Raw genomic sequence first — 19,772 nt, 5'->3', positions numbered from 1 at the left:
GGGAATAACCCTAACCCCAAGGGGAATAACCCTAACCCCAGGGGGAATAACCCTGACCCCAGGGGGAATAACCCTAACCCCAGGGGGGAATAACCCTAACCCCAGGGGGAATAACCCTAACCCCAGGGGGGGAATAACCCTAACCCCAGGGGGAATAACCCTGACCCCAGGGGGAATAACCCTAACCCCAGGGGGGAATAACCCTAACCCCAGGGGGGCTTCTAGTATATGTGTAAAAGTAAAAATAAAAGTGTTATTAATAAAAAGCCCCCTCCCCTAATAAAAGTCAGAATCACCTTTTCCCACGTTATGAATAAAAATAAATAAATAAATAAATAAACATGTTTGCTATCGCCGCGTGCGTAATCGCCCGAAATATTAATTTATCACATTTCTGATCTCGCACGGTAAATGGCGTAAGCGCAAAAAAAAATCGAATTCCAAAGTTCGAATTCCAAACACAACTTCTGGGTAAATTTTCGTTCCAATACCAAGCAGTTCGAGTTCCAAAGCGTTCGAAAACCGAGGTATTACTGTATATCGTTTTAATCGTAACGACTTGAGGAATATATATAACAAGTCAGTTTTACCTCAGGGCGAATGGCGTAAAAACAAATACCCCCCAAATAAACAAAATGCGTTTTTTTGTTTTCTTTTCAATTTCACCACACTTTGAATTTTTTTCTGGTTTCGCAGTGACTTTATGAAAAAATTCAGCCTGCCATTGCAAAGTACAATTAGTGACGCATAAAATAAGGGCTGATGTGGGTCTCTAGGTGGAAAAATGCAAGTGCTATGTATGGCCTTTTATACACAAGGAGGAAAAACCGAAAACGCAAAAATTGAAATTGGCCCCGTCCTCTAAGGGTTAATATACGTTTATTGTTGTCTGCCATAGGTCAGTCCTCCAATACTTCAGACATCTCCTGGCCTTCATGTTTGCTGTAGAGGAAATAAATGGCCAACAGGAGATCCTACCAAACATTACGCTGGGCTACATACTCCATGACTCGTGTGAGACAGAAAGGGCAGCTCTGCACCAAGCTCTCTGTATCATCTCTGGGCGAGAAACAATGGCTCCAAACTATGACTGCTTCCAGAAGGGGCGACTGGTCGGTATAGTCGGTCATCGATATTCATCCGTATCGGCCTCTATTGCAAGTGTGACTGGAATCTATAGGTATCCTCAGGTGAGCACAGACATATATTACATATCGTATACCATCAGAAATATCCCCAACTTGTTACTTTTACACACATGATAGATGTTTCTTTGACATGTAGTATACATATACATATAGTGCACATATGATAAATAGACACATATAGTACACATATACATATAGTGCACGTATGGTAAATAGACACATATAGTACACATATAGTATACATATAGTACACGTATGGTAAATAGACACATATAGTACACATATAGTATACATATAGTACACATATACATATAGTACACGTATGGTAAATAGACACATATAGTACACATATAGTATACATATAGTACACGTATGGTAAATAGACATATATAGTACACATATAGTATACATATAGTACACGTATGGTAAATAGACATATATAGTACACATATAGTATACATATAGTACACGTATGGTAAATAGACACATATAGTACACATATAGTATACATATAGTACACGTATGGTAAATAGACATATATAGTACACATATACATATAGTACACGTATGGTAAATAGACATATATAGTACACATATAGTATACATATAGTACACGTATGGTAAATAGACATATATAGTACACATATAGTATACATATAGTACACGTATGGTAAATAGACACATATAGTACACATATACATATAGTACACATATACATATAGTACACGTATAGTAAATAGACACATATAGTATACATATACATATAGTACACGTATGGTAAATAGACATATATAGTACACATATAGTATACATATAGTACACGTATGGTAAATAGACACATATAGTACACATATAGTATACATATAGTACACGTATGGTAAATAGACACATATAGTACACATATAGTATACATATAGTACACGTATGGTAAATAGACACATATAGTACACATATAGTATACATATAGTACACGTATGGTAAATAGACACATATAGTACACATATAGTATACATATAGTACACGTATGGTAAATAGACACATATATACACATATACATATAGTACACGTATGGTAAATAGACACATATAGTATACATATACATATAGTACACATATACATATAGTACACATATGGTAAATAGACACATATAGTATACATATACATATAGTACACGTATGGTAAATAGACACATATAGTGCACATATACATATAGTACACGTATGGTAAATAGACACATATAGTACACATATACATATAGTGCACATATGGTAAATAGACACATATAGTACACATATACATATAGTACACATATACATATAGTACACATATAGTATACATATACATATAGTACACGTATGGTAAATAGACACATATAGTGCACATATACATATAGTACACGTATGGTAAATAGACACATATAGTGCACATATACATATAGTACACGTATGGTAAATAGACACATATAGTACACATATACATATAGTACACATATACATATAGTACACGTATGGTAAATAGACACATATAGTATACATATACATATAGTACACGTATGGTAAATAGACACATATAGTACACATATACATATAGTACACGTATGGTAAATAGACACATATAGTACACATATACATATAGTACACGTATGGTAAATAGACACATATAGTACACATATACATATAGTACACGTATGGTAAATAGACACATATAGTATACATATACATATAGTACACATATACATATAGTACACGTATGGTAAATAGACACATATAGTATACATATACATATAGTACACGTATGGTAAATAGACACATATAGTATACATATACATATAGTACACGTATGGTAAATAGACACATATAGTATACATATACATATAGTACACATATACATATAGTGCACATATGGTAAATAGACACATATAGTACACATATACATATAGTACATGTATGGTAAATAGACACATATAGTATACATATACATATAGTACACATATACATATAGTACACGTATGGTAAATAGACACATATAGTATACATATACATATAGTATACATATACATATAGTACACGTATGGTAAATAGACACATATAGTATACATATACATATAGTGCACATATGGTAAATAAGGCAGACAAAATTTAAAAAGATGGAACTCACAAAATAGCCCTGTCCCAAAAGTCCAAAACTGACCATAAAATTAGATCAGGATGAAATTTATTGTAAAAGCTCAAGGTTTACGCGTTTCAGGAGTTTTAACATTCTCCCTTCATCAGAACAGTGCAGTATGTACAGTCAGGTAAGTAGGCAGTTTAAAAAGGGAAAAAAAGCCGGCCAAACACACCCCTTTCCAAAGGGAGGGGGGGGGGGCAAAAGAGAGAGGACATAGAACTAAAATGTAACTAATCACATTCATAAATAAAAGTAAAAGTAAACATTAAGCCATAAAGTGTTTAGCCTGTAATTACAGTCAACATCAGTATTTCAATAAACTTGTATCAGCTTATACTCCTTGAGAAAAAAAGAGGCTTGAGAAAGGCACTGATGGATTATAGTGACGAAACGCGTCGCTACCTTTAATAAATTTGCTTTATTGTTTTTGTCACTACTTTGGTCAGGAGTCATATTTTTCGGTAACCGTAAATATGGAGCTTACCATTGACTACCCCTCCCTAGTACATATACCTGCGCTATGCATTGTGGAGGATCTTACTTGGCTCCTAAAGTCTTCTAAGGACCCTGTTGCTTTCGATTACAACGATATATAACATGTATAACTTTTATTTTATGTGATGGCTTTTAAAAAATTCAAACCATTGTTAAGAAATATATGTTCCTTAAATTCGCTCCATTCCCAGGTTTATATCGCTTTTATCCTTTGGTCTATGGGGCTGTGTCAGGTGTCAGTTTTTGAACCATGATGTGATCTTGCTATCGGTACCTTGATTGCGCATATTTGACTTTTTGATCGCTTTTTATTAGCAATGTATTGCCGAGCCGGGATCAGTGTCATTGCGACGCTGAGGCCCGGCGCGGGCAGAAGGACCGATTTCCGACCCATTAGACACCAGGGACGTGCAGCGCAAAGCCTCTTAATGCAGCTGTCAGGTTTGACAGCAGCATTCAGAGGCTTAATTAGCCGGCGCGGCAACAGGACCCGTGCCGGATAATAGAGGTGCTCGCCGGCTGCAGATATCAGCCGGGAGCTGCGCCGTTCAGAGCGGGGTCCCTGAGGGCACCATCAGATACGTCATGGGTCGCTAAGGGGTTAATAGAGAGTGAGCACCCACTGCTAACAGCAGCCGGGTCCTCACTGATAATGATGGGCTATGACAATTGCCTCCCACCATTAGACCCTTAAATGTCACAATCACAGTGTTTAAGCTCGGCGATCTTCTCATAGAGTCTGCCTTGAGTGTGGCTACCGCCTACAAGGGTGAAGGATAATCATGCTAAAAGGGTTACCCTAATTCTCTAAGCTCTGCATTCCGTAATGAGCTTCAGTCAACAAAGAGTAGATTGGAGAAGAGCTTATTCAATGACGTACCCCACTCCAACCTGCCAGGACCTAAGGCTAATGCCAGTGCTGGAGCCTGTTCTATTGGATGCAGTGTCGGACTGGAGTACCTGGGGCCCACCAGAGGAAATCATTTTTGGGGCCCAACCTTCAGTCACCACATTTATCTATGTTAACAAAGGTAAGAGTCGTTTTACATGGTGCGATATAGGGCAATGTAGTGCCGCTTGCACAAAGAGAGATCTAAGATCGATAAAAAGATCAAATGAGCTTGTTGGTTCCACAAAACAGAAAAAATGCGGAAGGCAGCGGGGGGCACAGGGAAATAATAAACAAGTAAACTCTTGTGCCCCGTAGTGTTTCTCTCGGGTCTCATTGACAGCTGCAGGTGTCCTAGCTCTCTTAGCTGCAACACGTACCAAGCTGGGAGACTGCCCGCTCAGCCAATCTCTGACTGGAGTGGTGACATTGCAGCTGGAAGACCCCGTTACATACCTGGTTTCCAGCAGAAGGTGACAGTCAGTGGCCGTCAACAGGACCCGGGAGAAACGAGGGAGAAGGGGAGAGCTTATTGTTTATTATTTTTTCTCTTACCCTCTGCCTGCCGTTTTTCATTTACATGAGACTTCCTCTTTAAAGCGAACGTACCATCAGTACGGTACATTAGCTTTAAGCTTTGCACACAGAACAGTGCCGGCACAGGTAAGCCAGTGCAGTCACAGGTACGCTAGTGCCGTCACAGGTAAGCCAGTGCCGCGGGCCTTTTTTTGAACCGCGGCCAGGTTCCTGTGTACAATGCCTTTCCATTCACTGGCACTGGCCCGGGCTGAAGCCATGGAACTGTGTTGTAGAGGGGCAGGGGTTTCTGGCCCCGTTCTACCCATGTGCAAAATTTAAAGTAAATGTACTGATGGTACATTCACTTCAAGACAATTTTCCATGCATGATAACACAGTATACTTAAATACAAAGGTCATATAGCTACCAAATAAGACAGGTATATAAAGACTTAATACTATCCCCATACATATTACCTCAGTACCATTACTCACAAAATCCTGTATACCGAGACCATTACAACCAATATCACCAGTAACCAAGGGGCAAATATCATGAACACTACTATTACCACTATACTGTTACTGACCAGAACCAGTACACGAAAACCATTAAAACCAACAGTATCAGTTTACAAGGGATAAATACCACCACAACATAATAACTAATACCACTACATGCTGACTAATGCCACCACTCTGCTACGGAAAAAACTCTTCTTCATCTTAAACAGTGACCATATAAATGTATATACCAACTCTACACAGGTTCTGTACACCATAAGGCTATGTTCAAACTACGTATGAGACCGGCCGTTCCGTGACCCCGGCCGGGTCACGGAACGGCCGGTCTCTGGCCGGGTGATCTTTCTGGCCGCAGAGCTCTGATGCGGGCGCATCAGTGTGCGCCTGCATCAGAGCTTCCCATAGCCCACAGTGAAGCAAGCGTCCGGAGCCGCTCGCTTCACTGTGTGAACTGACAGGGCTTTCTGCGGCCGGAATTCACTGAATTCCGGACGCAGAAAACTGACCTGTCAACTTTTTCTGGCGCCGCACAGATCCCGTCCGGAGCGTATACGATGTGTGTACGCTCCGGCCGGGATCCAATTGCACACAAGGCTATGTTCGACTCCGCAAAACTACGGCCATAGTTTTACGTAGTGTGAACATAGCCTAAAAGTGATTACAGTGCAGTTACACCCAGAGGCTCACAGGGGGCATCTTTTCTGTGTGAATTTAAAGGGGTAGCTTTACTGAGTCAATCACAGGTGTGCGTCTTCTCTGATCAGAGTTGTTCCCTTTTCATTTTCTTCTCCATCTGTTCTGGGCCATGAGAACTTCTCCCAGCCCCAATCTGTCAGGCAATCAGAATCTGTCAGGCAAACATTAGGTTCCTCACATGTGTATTGGCCCCTGTGTGCCCTCATATAGTGCAAATAGTATTAGGCCCCTCATATGTTTCCCTTATACAGTAGATTACCCGCTGTGTGCATACCCCACTGTAGATGGGCCCCATCTGCATTGTTCTCATTTTAATAAATTTCCCCCTTTTGTGTAGTCCCCCTTATAGTATATGGACCCTACTCTGGGTTGCTCCAGGCTTCCCACTATGCATATTTATATATGCATAGTGAGCGGCACGGGAGGGGGCGGGCTGAGTAGTCCAAGCTGGTGATCCGGTGACGCCCCAAATGCTCTTAAGCCCCTCGTTAGCATAGGGGCAATTAGAGCATATCTCTAGGATGCGGGGGAGAAGAAAAGAATTATTCACATCCCTGCAGTTAGAAGGTAATGAGCTTGTGGGGCATATCAGCAGGTTCATTTGACAGAACCTGCTGATAATGCCACTTTAAGTCACCATGTGGTGTGTGCTCGACCGGTCACCTGTTGAGAACTCCACACACAGTGTGTACAAGGATTTTGTGTTATCTGTGCAGTAGATAAAGAGCAAAAATCCAGCACTCACCACAACTTGTAGAACGGCCAGCTTTATTCGACTTGCATCATGAAGCAGGATGTAATCCCTGGTATGACGGCCATTTCAGGTGCGTGGCCCTTCTTCTGGCGAGAAATGCGCATTCTGTCGAAAGGGGTGTGCTGTATACAGGTACACAAGTGCAGGTGATTAAAAGTACAAACATACAGTAGATACAATGACAAAATCTTATATGAAAACACATATTGTTATGCTCTTTCTAGCTGAGGGGTCCTTTGGCATTTAGACACAAAATCCACAAAGATTCCTTCCTTAACAGCATTTCATGTCTATCGGCCCCAACTAGTAATGAATTAACCCTTTAGAGCTTAGGAAATTTTAGGACGCTGGTGTCACTCTGGTGAACCTGCCAGACGTGCTCAATAAGATGAGGCTCACTCTTACCCATGCATGCAGAATAGGCATGTTCCTTAAAGCACACCCATAATGGTCTTTTAGTTTTTCAGACATAAAAATGTTTACATAGGCAGATAATGGCATACACTACATATACAGACCTACATGTAACAAAATCTTTGATGAAAATGTTTACCCGGAGGGGCCCAAAGGCTTTGTTTTGCAAACTGGTCATCAGAAATTTTAGGGTCCCTCCATATCCTGAAGCCACATGTAAAAAGGCCTTTGACCTGGTTAGATCCCATCCCCATCTTATAGCTAAAAGAGCAGATAAAGCAGGAGCTGTGGTACATATCTGTGGATCATATTACCTACAGGAGGCTTAACATTAGTGAGGAGATGGAGGGACAAATACAGTTCTTGATAAAGACCCTGTGTTGCACATCAAAGAGGGTCTTAGACAGTTGCTAAATAGACATACTGTTGCAGGAGCTATTGATAAAAAAAATGGCTGCAAAGCTACTTCCAGACTCCCCCAGACTGCCCAGGTGGTACATTCTACCGAAGTCCACGAATTGTTGGACAAGCCACCTGGGAGAAATAATGTCTTTCAGTTTGAGGTAGGCTAGTTTCGACAGGAGATCGGCACTTCCATGGGCATGCCGGTCTCCTGCAAGTATGCCAACCTATTCCCCACTAAGCTTGAGCATGACTTGGTTTTCTCCACAAGGAATCCTTATCATGTCCACATGAAGGCGTATTACCACTTTGTGGATGATGTCTTTATTGTTTGGGATGATTCAGAGGACCTTTTCCTTGATTTTGTTAAGTATCTCAATGATTATAATTAAGTGAACATGAACGTGACTGGAGTTTTTAAATGTACTTGTTGAAGTTAAAGATGGTTAGATCTGTACATCAGTGTACAGAAAACCTACTGCCAGCAACTCTTTCCTCCACTTTGATTCGCCTGCAAAGGTTGAACAATACAGAGGAGTCTTCTCTGCGGCGAGCAGGTGAACTGGAGGAGAGATTTGCTGGCAGGGGTTACCTGGATGGCGTCGCTTGTTGTGCTTTTGATCAAGAACATAGATTGGTCGGTCCTCCTGCATTCTAAAAAACATAATAAGAGATAAGAATTGAACTTCATTTTTTAATACTCCCTGAAGTCATTCATAGGCACTGTTTTTTGTGTGAGGAAAATCCCGATCTGAAACAAATAGCAGCACGTAAACCCTGAATTGCATACTTCTGCCTCTGTGTCGAGTTTCCATCTTGGTTGGTAGTACGAGTCTCAGGTCTCTGTCTCTGGGTGTAGCTTGCTAGTCCTTTTCTTTCTACTCAGCCGAGTGAAATTCAGTGGAGAGCGGCTATCTTGCACTGTGCTCTACAGGACTGCTTGGTTTGAAAGAGTGTAACAATATGAGTAGAGATGAGCGATGATTGCTTTTTTTTTAATGTTCGTTACCTAAGGTGTCTCAGGAACAGGCCTGTAATATGGATAAGGGGCTTGAGATTGGGGAACTGAAAGAGACCCTTACTGGTTGCGCTAGCTCCTCATCCCAGGGCTCCGATGTCTTGCCGTTTAACATATATCAAGAATTTGGGGATGTGCTGCTGCCTTTTTTAATAGAAGTAGTCAATGAATCCTTGGGGAATAGAAAGCAGCTTCCTGAATCCATGCGGCAGGCATATATTACTTTAATACCCAAAAAAGGCAAGGATCGCTTGTTTGTAGAATCGCATCGGCCGATCTCCCTGCTCAACACCGACTACAAAATTGTGGCCAAGGTGTTGGCACGGAGGTTGGCGGGTGTGATCGGTGACCTGATCGGTCCGCAGCAGACTTGATTCGTGCCTGGACGCTCAATATTCGAGAATATAGCAAAGACCTATGCAAATGTTCAGATAGGCAGTGAGACACCCCACTCCATCCTGTCACTAGATGCGCTTAAGGCGTTTGGCAGGGTGGAGTGGGGCTTCCTGATATAAACTCTGAAGTAGTTCAGGTTTGGTCCCGGATTTATTTCCTGTATTGGGCTTCTCTTTGCATTTCCATGTGCTAGTATAATCATAAATAGGGAGGTCTCAGACAGGTTTAAATTAGGGAGGGGAACGAGTCAGGGCTGCCCATTGTCTCCTCTGTTGTTTGATCTGTATATGGAGCCCTTGGCTAAACGTCTAGAGAGGGATAACAAAATAAAGGGATTTGGACTTAGTGGAGATAACAGCGAACACTTGCTATATAGCGACGACGTCCTCCTCTTTATGAAGAATACATCAGAAACCCTTCCCAGAGTAATGAGGGTGATTGAGAAATTTGGCAAAGTATCAGGATTTGGAGTTAACTGGGGGAAATCCTCACTTCTTACGCTGGGGGAGGGAGGGGAGAATATGGATAATGAGGGGCTGCCGGTCAGAAGGGCTACAGTAATAAAATACTTAGGGGTTAAAATAAGTAAAGATATAGGGACTTACCTAGACACCAACTTCAGGCCTCTGATGAGTAAATTAAACAAACAAATCGACACCTGGTTAAAACTCCCCTTAGCAATGGTAGAAAGAATTGCGATAATCAAGATGGTGATCCTTCCGCAGATTCTGTACTTTCTAAACGCATCTCCAATATGGATACCAGATGGGTGGTTCAGGAAAATTATAGCAATGTTAAATATTTTGGTGTGGGGTCGGAAAAAAAGTATGCATAAGATATGAGGTGTTGGCACAATTAGAAGATAGAGGGGGCCTGGCATTGCCAGAGTTTCGGCTTTATTTCTTGGCGAGTGGAGCCCAGGCTCTGGCAAGGTGGAGGACGTCCCCAATAATTATTTGTTGGAAAATAATAAAACAAGACACGTTGATTTTTTTTAATTATCGGAAGCAGGGTATTGCACACACGACAATTTGGGGAATTTATCGTTTGTCAAATATATGCTAATATATGGAAAAGAATTAAGAAAATATGTAGGATAGAATATAGTTTACACTTTACACCTTTCAGCTGGGTTCACACTACGTATGTTTCAGGCTGTATTTGGTCCTCAAGTCAGGTCCTCATAGCAACCAAAACCAGGAGTGGATTGAAAACACAGAAAGGATCTGTTCACACAATGTTGAAATTGAGTGGATGGCCGCCATATAACAGTAAATAACGGCCATTATTTCAATATAACAGCCGTTGTTTTAAAATAACAGCAAATATTTGCCATTATATGGCGGCCATCCACTCAATTTCACCATTGTGTGGACAGAGCCTTTCTGTGTTTTCAATCCACTCCTGGTTTTGGTTGCTATACAGCCTCAAATATACGTAGTGTGAACCCAGCCTCATGGGAGAATAAAATGTTTAAGGGATTGATGACAGGGGAAATAGCCAATTTTGGGGGGAAATTTGGTATAAAATATATATCACAACTGTTTGAAGAGGGTAAGTTAATATCACTGGAAGAGATTGGAAGGAGATATGAGGTTAGTGAGTGTCATTTCCTTCAATATGCACAAATTACTTGGGCAACTAGAGGTTTCAAGGACACAGTTCAATTACACATAAATTCACATATAGTGATAGATAGTATGTACGAAATCCGTGAGGGAAGCAAGATCTTGTCTAGGGTGTATAAGATATTGCTAGGGCAAATGGACACACCACAGTTAGCAAGGATTAGAAAGCAATGGGAAAGAGCTCTGGGGAGTATAGATGCCACGACATGGGAGGTAGTAGTGGGAAACCTCGGTCGTGTCTCTAGTAGTCCCTCCCACAGGTTAATCCATTTGAAGGTATTGTATTGGTTATACTATACGCCAAAGAAGATCATGCGTTGGAAGAAAGGAGAGAACATTGCGTGTCGGAAATGCCAAGAAATAGGAGTAGATCAGGTTCACCTCATATGGGAATGTGTGGAAATACGTGGTTTTTGGGGAGAAGTACTTGAATATGTGAGGCAAGAGATGGTGATGGACCTTAGAGATCATTCCGGAGTGGATCTTCTGTTGGGTGGGTTAGTAGAAGATGGAGAAGCTAATTCCCTGTTAAATAAAATTCTGAATTGTGCGATTGTGGTAATAGTAAGAAGGTGGTTGGATGTGAACCCCCCATCCTTGGAGGAATGGAGGGGGACAGTGAATAAAGTGAAAATGTATGAAGGGATTGCAGCTAAGCGAACAAACAAAGGGCTTGCCCGACATAATAAGATCTGGAAAAAATGGAAGAGTTAATGGGAAATGGAGGAGGTGTATCCCTTCCTTAACCCCTTAAGGTCAAAGCCTATTTTCGTTTTTGCGCTTTTGCTTATTCCATTTTAAGTTTAAAAGTCCATAGCGCTTGCATTTTTTCACCTAGAGACGTATATGAGCGCTCATTTTTTGCAAAACCAATTGTACTTTGCAATAACAGGCATTATTTTTCCATAACATATGCTGCGAAACCGGAAAAAAATCATTTGCGCTGTCAAATTGAAAAAAAAAAAACGAATTTGTTTTGATTTCGGGGAGTTTTGCATTTACGCCGTCCGTCCTATGGTAAAACTGACTTGTTATGCATGTTCCTCAAGTCGTTACGATTACTATGATATATAACATGTATAACTTATATTGTATCGGATGGCCTGTAAAAAATTCAAACCATTGTTAACAAATATACGTTCCTTAAAATTGCTCCATTCCCAGGCTTATAGCGCTTTTATCCTTTGGTCTATGGGGCTGTGTGAGGTGTCAGTTTTTGCGCCATGATGTGTTCTTTCTATCGGTACCTTGATTGCGCATATACGACTTTTTGATAGTTTTTTATTACATTTTTTCTGGATTTGATGCGACCAAAAATGCGCAATTTTCCACTTTGGAATTTTTTTTTGCGCTGACGCCGTTTACCGTGCGAGATCAGGAATGTGATTAATTAATAGTTCGGGCGATTACGCGCGCGGCGATACTAAATATGTTTATTTATTTATTTATTTATTAATTTATATTTATAAAATGGGAAAAGGGGGGTGATTTGGACTTTTATTAGGGGAGGGGATTTTTTATTAATAAAAACACTTTTTTACTTTTTTTTTTTACTGTAACTAGAAGCCCCCCTGGGGGGCTTGTATATAGACAGCACTGATCTCTCATAGAGATCAATGCTGTGTATATACACAGCAAAGATCGATTAGATCGGTCATAGATTACTATGGCCTGCTGCAGGCCATAGCAATCTATTGCCGAGCCGGGATCAGCGTCATTCCGACGCTGAGGCCCGGCACGGGCAGAAGAACGGATCTCCCCCCCGCGATCGCATCGCGGGGGGGAGATCCGACCCACTAGACACCAGGGATGTGTTTACCTGAGCCTCTAAGTGCAGCTGTCAGGTTTGACAGCTGCACTTAGAGGCTTAATTAGCCGGCGCGGCAACGGGACCCGCGCCGGCTAATAGAGGCACTGCCCGGCTGCACGTGTCAGCCGGGATCAGCGCCGTTCAGAGCGGGGTCCCGGCGGGACCCCGCTCTGAACACCCCGAGCGGCACCATGACGTATCAGATACGTCATGGGTCGCTAAGGGGTTAATGAATTTATTTATTTAACTTGTGTTTTTCTTTTTTCTTTTCTTTTTTTTTTTTTTTCTTCACAGCTCGCTCAGCAGGGTGGGGGCGGGGTAGAATTTGGGTGGGACCCCGCTCTGAACACCCCGAGCGGCACCATGACGTATCATAAAATGGCGGCCATGCGCTATATTTCATCAGTTTGTGAACATAGCCTTTCTGTGGTTTTGGTTGCAATAGGAGGACCAAAATACTGAGCAAAAATACTGGGTGTGAACATAGCCTTAGAGTTGAACTAGGTAGTTCCACATTGAACTTTGCTTTATCCGCCCGCCCCATAGCAATGACGGTGGCTGTAAAACAGCTGCACACCCACTGAGGGTTTTAGGCCTTAACTTGGAATTTTAGCTGCTTCCTGATGACTTTAGTGTGGGGCTGCCAGGTTTCTTCTTCTGGTGGCTTTATAAAGTCGCTCAGCATTGTTTGGAGGCTGAAACAACTACAGTGGCTACTGCTGGCCCTCACGCTTGTGCTACTAGTCAATGTAGACTAAACAACGTCCTCCTGAGTGGTTGGGCATCATAGATAGTGTTGTCTTTGATAGGCCTCAACCAAACGACTTAGCAGTAGATGATGGTACTGTTTGACTTTTGCGGTACTGTTTGAATTTGCCATTTTCCGCTGGAAACAAGGGTGAACCAGGGTTGCCAGCCAGAACTTGTCCCTCCTACAGATGTCCTTCACACGCATGTCTAAACACAAGCATTCAAAGAGGCATATGGCCATATGAACAAGTTTGGCAATGGGTTAGCTTCACCCATTAACTTTTTCACAGTAGACACTATTTGTAAATATAGCCACACACTGGATTCACTTTAGACACAGTTACAGCAGCTACACAGTGGATAGTAGTTTCCCCAACACCCACAGGCAACTACTATCCCCAACTCAACTACCTAAACTGCCCTCTCCTATCCTTTCCCTATCTCTACTCTGAGCTCTCTGTCCCTGCTCCTCTCTCCTCCCTACCTAAAGCCAGAGTGCCGTCTGCTTCAACAGGCGAGCACTGTATAAAGGGGGAGGGGCGGGGACTACACAGAGCTGCGGAATAGCGGTTTTTAGATTATTCTATGGGAGAAAGTGATCATTGATAATCCCTTTCTTTTATAGAGTAACCAAATAACTGTATGCCAATATGAACGGCCGCTATAATTTTTAAGCGAATCGGGCAAAATTTGCTTTGATATGCAAAGTGAATTCGCTTTGCTCATCCATAGATATGAGTGCTTTCATATAAGATTGTGTGACTGTATCTATGTTTGTACTTTTACTCAACTGCACTAACCTGCACCAGTACCTGCACATATCTGTATATAGCACAACCCGCTCCACAGAAAGCGCGTTTCTGGCTGGAAGAAGGGCCAAGCGCCTGAAACAGCCATCGTACTAGGGATCATGTCCTGCACCTTTCTCCATACTTGCTTTGTGATGCAAGTTTAATAAAGCTGAGCCTTTTTCGAGTTGCAGTGAGCGTTGAATTTTTGTTCTCTATCTACTGCTGGTACGTGTGTCTCCTCATCCATCATAGCACCCCATTGGGCCGTTTGTCCTAAAGGAACTGTCTGGAGTGTTTGTTGCTATACTCCTTCCTGAGCTAGTTCATACAAGCGATGCCGGCCTTCTGTCTCTGCCTACTGCATATTCATCTCATATTAAATTCAAAATAAGTGCAATCACAGTGTTACACTACACTTATACATTCAGCAGCAGAAATAAGAGCAGGCTTCTGGGACACTGCACTAATACCATATATTAGATACATTTTTTAAAAGGTGTCCAGTATCTGCACAGAAAACTTCAGACTTTTTAGCCTAAAGTCATTTTTTCCTGTTTTTGCAGTATATCCATGTTTATATGTTTATAGTACATATTTATCATTTTTATGGTAAAATGAAAGCTGTACTGTGATTGGTTGCTATCGGCAGTTTACACCAGTATCTATCTTACTATTTTAATCCCTTCAATAATTCTGGATCTGAAGTGATTGTAGCTCGAATAGAAAGACAAAAATGTATTCAAACAGAAATATAGCTGCTTGTTTTCATCTTATGTCATTGACAGATCAGTTACGGGAGCAGAGATTCGGTTTTTAATGATGATGTTAATCTTCTGTCCTTCCATCGCACGTTCCCTGGTCAGAGGGCGCAGCATGATGCGCTCATACAGCTACTGAAGCATTTCGGCTGGACCTGGGTGGGAATTTTCTCTTCGGTTGGTGACAGCAGCCAACGTTCCAGTCTGGAGCTGAAGGAGAGACTGACCCAGAGCGGGATCTGCGTGGAATTTCTCATCACAGTGAATAATGCATTTATACAGGTAGATTTAAAATCCAGAAATGCCATAAAAAAATCCACCAGCCATGTGCTCATTTTCAACTATGAATTCGACGACATCTCCTTATTATCCGATATCACTATAAAAACCGACCTCAGAAAAGTCTTCATTTTTCTTTTCAACTTTCCAGCAAAACTCAATGTCAATGACATGTCAGAACTTAACGGCTCCTTACTGTTCCAATTACACAGAACAGAGATTCCCGGCCTGAAGTCTTTCCTCCTAGATGCAAACCCCCAGAAATATCCCGATCTCTATGTTTTACGGAAAATTTGGGTGGATACATTTGATTGTTTGCCTGAAGGTTTAGTACGTAACCACTTGAGAGAATATCTGGCAGGTGTCTGTAATGAGTCGGATAACTTTCACACTTTACAAAGTGAAGCGTATGATGTGAACAATTTCCACCTCACCTTCCACGTGTACGGGGCGGTGTATGCGCTGGCGTATGCCCTGCATGACCTGACTACTCACAGGGCCCAAGAGCATTCAGTGGACTCTCCATCAAGATGGAAACCATGGGAGGTGAGTGTGTGGTGCCTTACAGTGGTCGACCGCTCACTTGCTCTGTGATTATGTGTGATGCTACTGCTGTGGTGGTCATAGCTCAGCCAGATGGTGAATTGTCGTGATGCCAGTGCGGGGTGGGCACACAGGTATGGAGGCACACCTGCTTTTATTTTAGAGTGGGGAGCTATACTCTTTCCCCTTTGGTCGTTGACCTGCAGGGCTGCGAGGGGGTCCCTTGGGCACTTATCACGGTGGTTCAGAGTGGAGTTGTGACCCATCTGGACTATCGGTACCACCACCCACAGAAAGGGGAGGATGTGATACCTACTGTGTAGGTGCTTGAACAATGATCACTGAGTCCTGTTAGCATAAATAGATCTTCTTTATTGAGAGAATACTTTGTACAACAGCTGATAGCAGACTGTAGACTTGACAAAACAGAATCTGTACTGAGAACCTTTAGAGCAGAAAAGCTGTGAGCAGTAGAGAGGAGTTTGTACTGGGAGTCCAGAACAGTGGAGAGGAGTTTTTACATCAAGTTCAGAGTAGGGGAGAGAAGTGTGTGCTGAGAGTCTCAACCCAGGGTAGAATTGTGCTTTGCCGGAACTTTAGAAGAAGAAGAAGTAGAATACTGAAGACTTGAAAGTAGACGTTTACTTGTGCCGGTTTTTCGACCTTATCTGTTGTGTACCACCTGTTGTCCACCAGTGTCAGGTGACCTTTCCTATGTGGGTGACACAAGCCCCAGACCTTGTTATCTGAGTTGAGCAAGGTGGCCAAATTACCTGGTTACAACTGCGCTGCGAGATAGAATGCGTAGGCTTCTAGCAATTTTGCTCTATCCAGATCAGTTCCTCTTGTTTCAGCATACTGTCCTTAACTTTTAGACTTGTTCTCGGCATAGGTTGGAGTGTTCTCTGACTTGTCCTCTCCCTTGAGTAGCTTAACACTGCATACTTACCTGCAGCTGTGCAAAATACAAGTACAGTGTCACGGCCGCGGCGGCGTCCCGTGCTTCGGGCCGCCGCCGCAACCTCTCTCTGCCCCATGCAACCGCCGGGGTCCATGTGCAGGGACCCGGCACTGCTACCTGTTCGTCCCCGGTGGGCGCCTTACCTCGCCCAGCTCCTGGCTCCATCTGTGTCGGCCGGCGCACGTCCCCGCCTCCTAGGGCGCACGCGCGCCGGTTGTCTCAGATTTAAAGGGCCAGTCTGCCCCTAATTGGAGGTTTGCACCAATCACTCCCTATAAATCCCAGCATGCCCTGTACCTCGTGTTGGAGCCTCTACATGCTTCCCATAGCGTTTGGCCCAGCTCCCTGTTGTTCCTGACCTTAGTCCTTTTTCCTGTCCACTGTCCTGGTCCCTAGTCCCTGTCGGTTGCCTTCCTATTGCTCCTGTGTTCAGCCTGTCACCTGCGGTTACGTCTACAGACCTCTGCGTGCATTATCTCCTGCCTACTGCTCCTGCCATGCCTCGCCTGCCGTCACTAGCAACCAAGCCAGGGGTAGCGACCTGGGGGTCGCCTGCCGCAGCAAGTCCATTCCGCCTTGCGGCGGGCTCTGGTGAGAACCAGTGGCCCCTTAGACTCTGCTCCCTGGTGAGGTTAGTGCCATCGCTAGTGACGGTTCAGTGGATCCACGACTCCAGGCGTTACAGTAGGCTCCAACCATGGATCCCGGCGAGGTGCCTGATATCTGTGGCGTAGCCAGAGTGGTCGCCCAACAGGCGCAAAAGATCCAGCAACTGACTGCCTCCTTACAGCAGCATACTACAGCCCAGCGCTCACCACCTCCTGCAGCCCCTTCGAGACTTCGACTGGCTCTCCCGAGTAAATACGGAGGCGATCCCAAGTTGTGCAGAGGATTCCTGACTCAATGCACCATGCATATTGAACTTTTAAGTAGTCAGTTTTCCACCGAGTGCTCTAAAGTGGCTTTCATCATCAGCCTACTGGAGGGTAGAGCTCTGGCTTGGGCCACGCCTCTCTGGGACCGAGATGACCCTGCTGCTGCCAATCTCTGAACCTTCCTGGCCGAGTTTCACTCCGTCTTTGAGGAACCCGCCCGTGCATCTTCGGCTGAGACTGCTCTCCTCAATCTCTCTCAAGGGAGTTCCTCCGTTGGCGACTACACCATCCAGTTCTGCACCCTGGCAGCAGAATTAGACTGGAATGAGGCCGCTCTAATAGCCACCTTCAAGAAGGACCTGTCCAGTCGGGTGAAAGACGTGCTCTCCGCCCAAGACCTTCCTACCTCCTTGAACGATCTCATTCTACAGGCTACCAGAGTCGACAACCTGTTTTCCGAGAGAGAGGAGGAGGTCTGGCAGGAACAGCGACTAAGCCTGCCCCGTCGCCGGCATCGGTTTTCCAGAATCCTGTCGCTCCAGTACCCCAGTCGACTCCTGAAGTTCCCATGCAGGTAGAACGAGCTCGCCTGACGTCAGATGAGAGAGCTCATCGACTGGAGCTGAATCTCTGCCTCTATTGCGGTGGCTCTGATCATTACTGGCAGAGATGTCCCCAACGTCCTCAGCGTCTGGGAAACGCTCGCACCTAGGTCCGGTGGGAGATGCCTCCCTAGGTGTGAATGCTACCTCTTCAAGGTTATCTATGCCCGTTTCCATCCAGACACCCTCAGGACAAACTCACCAGACTACTGCCTTCATCGACTCTGGGTCTGCAGGCAGTTTCATTGCAGCCACATTGGTCCAAAGATGGCGGCTACCCGTGACCCAGCTAGCTCGATCCCTGTCTATCTCCTCGGTCACGGGCGAGACTCACCGAAGCTGTACACTACCAGACTGCACCTCTAGTCCTCCAGGTAGGCGCTTTACATCAGGAGAAGATCTCCTTCTCTGTCTTGCGCCATTCCTCTTCCTACTGGGCCTTCCTTGGCTGCAATTACATACCCCTAACATATACCAGAAGCACCGGCACTCCGGACACATCTGTGGTGCGGTGCACGTAGTAACAATAGTAGCAATGATGAAGAAATCCCGGCACTCGCAACTGTAGTGTCATAAGCAGTAAATCTTTATTTGCGTGAGAGCTGCACGCGTTCTGACCGCACTGGTCTTTGTCAACAGCATCCTGTTGACAAAGACCAGTGCGGTCGGAACACGTGCAGCTCTCACGCAAATAAAGATTTACTGCTTATGACACTACAGTTGCGAGTGCCGGGATTTCTTCATCATTATTACATACCCCTAAGCTAGACTGGAGAATCGGGGAGATTCTCAGTTGGGGTCTGGACTTTTCAAACCGGTGCCTGAAGCCTCCTCAGCCCAAGTGCTCTATGACGTCACCTGTCTTCGTCAACCCTCTACTCGGCCTACCGGCGGAATACCAAGACTTGGCTGATGTCTTCTCTGCCAAGGAGGTGGACTCTCTACCCCCTCACCGGATGTACGACTGTCCCATAGACCTCCTTCCTGGAACTTCTCCTCCACGAGGTTGGGTGTACCCTCTCTCCGTACCCGAGACTGAGGCCATGTCCTCCTACATCCGGGAGAACTTACAGAAGGGTTTCATCCGCAAATCCACGTCCCCTGCTGGCGCAGGATTCTTCTTTGTGCAGAAGAAGGATGGTTCTCTCCGCCCATGCATAGACTACCGGAGCCTAAATAAGGTGACTGTCAAGAACCGATATCCTCTTCCGCTTATCCCTGAAGTATTCGATCGTCTCCGTGGAGCCAGGATCTTCTCCAAGCTGGATCTCAGGGGGCGTACAATTTAATCCGTATTTGTGAAGGAGACGAATGGAAGACCGCCTTCCGGCCTATTACAGCCCTTGCCAGT

General features: G+C 44.0%; 1 protein-coding gene across 4 annotated transcripts in view; it reads left to right on the top strand.

Annotated features, from left to right (window-relative positions):
* Nucleotides 1-19,772, top strand: part of LOC138795150 (vomeronasal type-2 receptor 26-like) — a 66,688-nt gene that overhangs the window by 32,833 nt on the left and 14,083 nt on the right. For all 4 annotated transcript variants that reach the window (XM_069974131.1, XM_069974132.1, XM_069974130.1 and 1 more), the window contains 2 exons: nt 899-1,190; nt 15,189-15,443. In XM_069974131.1, the coding sequence (XP_069830232.1) occupies nt 899-1,190; nt 15,189-15,443 (547 nt within the window). The remainder of the gene's footprint in view (nt 1-898; nt 1,191-15,188; nt 15,444-19,772) is intronic.

The sequence above is a fragment of the Dendropsophus ebraccatus genome, chromosome 6, assembly GCF_027789765.1.
Source record: "Dendropsophus ebraccatus isolate aDenEbr1 chromosome 6, aDenEbr1.pat, whole genome shotgun sequence".
Lineage (NCBI taxonomy): Eukaryota > Metazoa > Chordata > Amphibia > Anura > Hylidae > Dendropsophus > Dendropsophus ebraccatus.
Note: the sequence above shows the minus strand (reverse complement) of the source record. Positions and strands in the feature narration are given on the sequence as shown.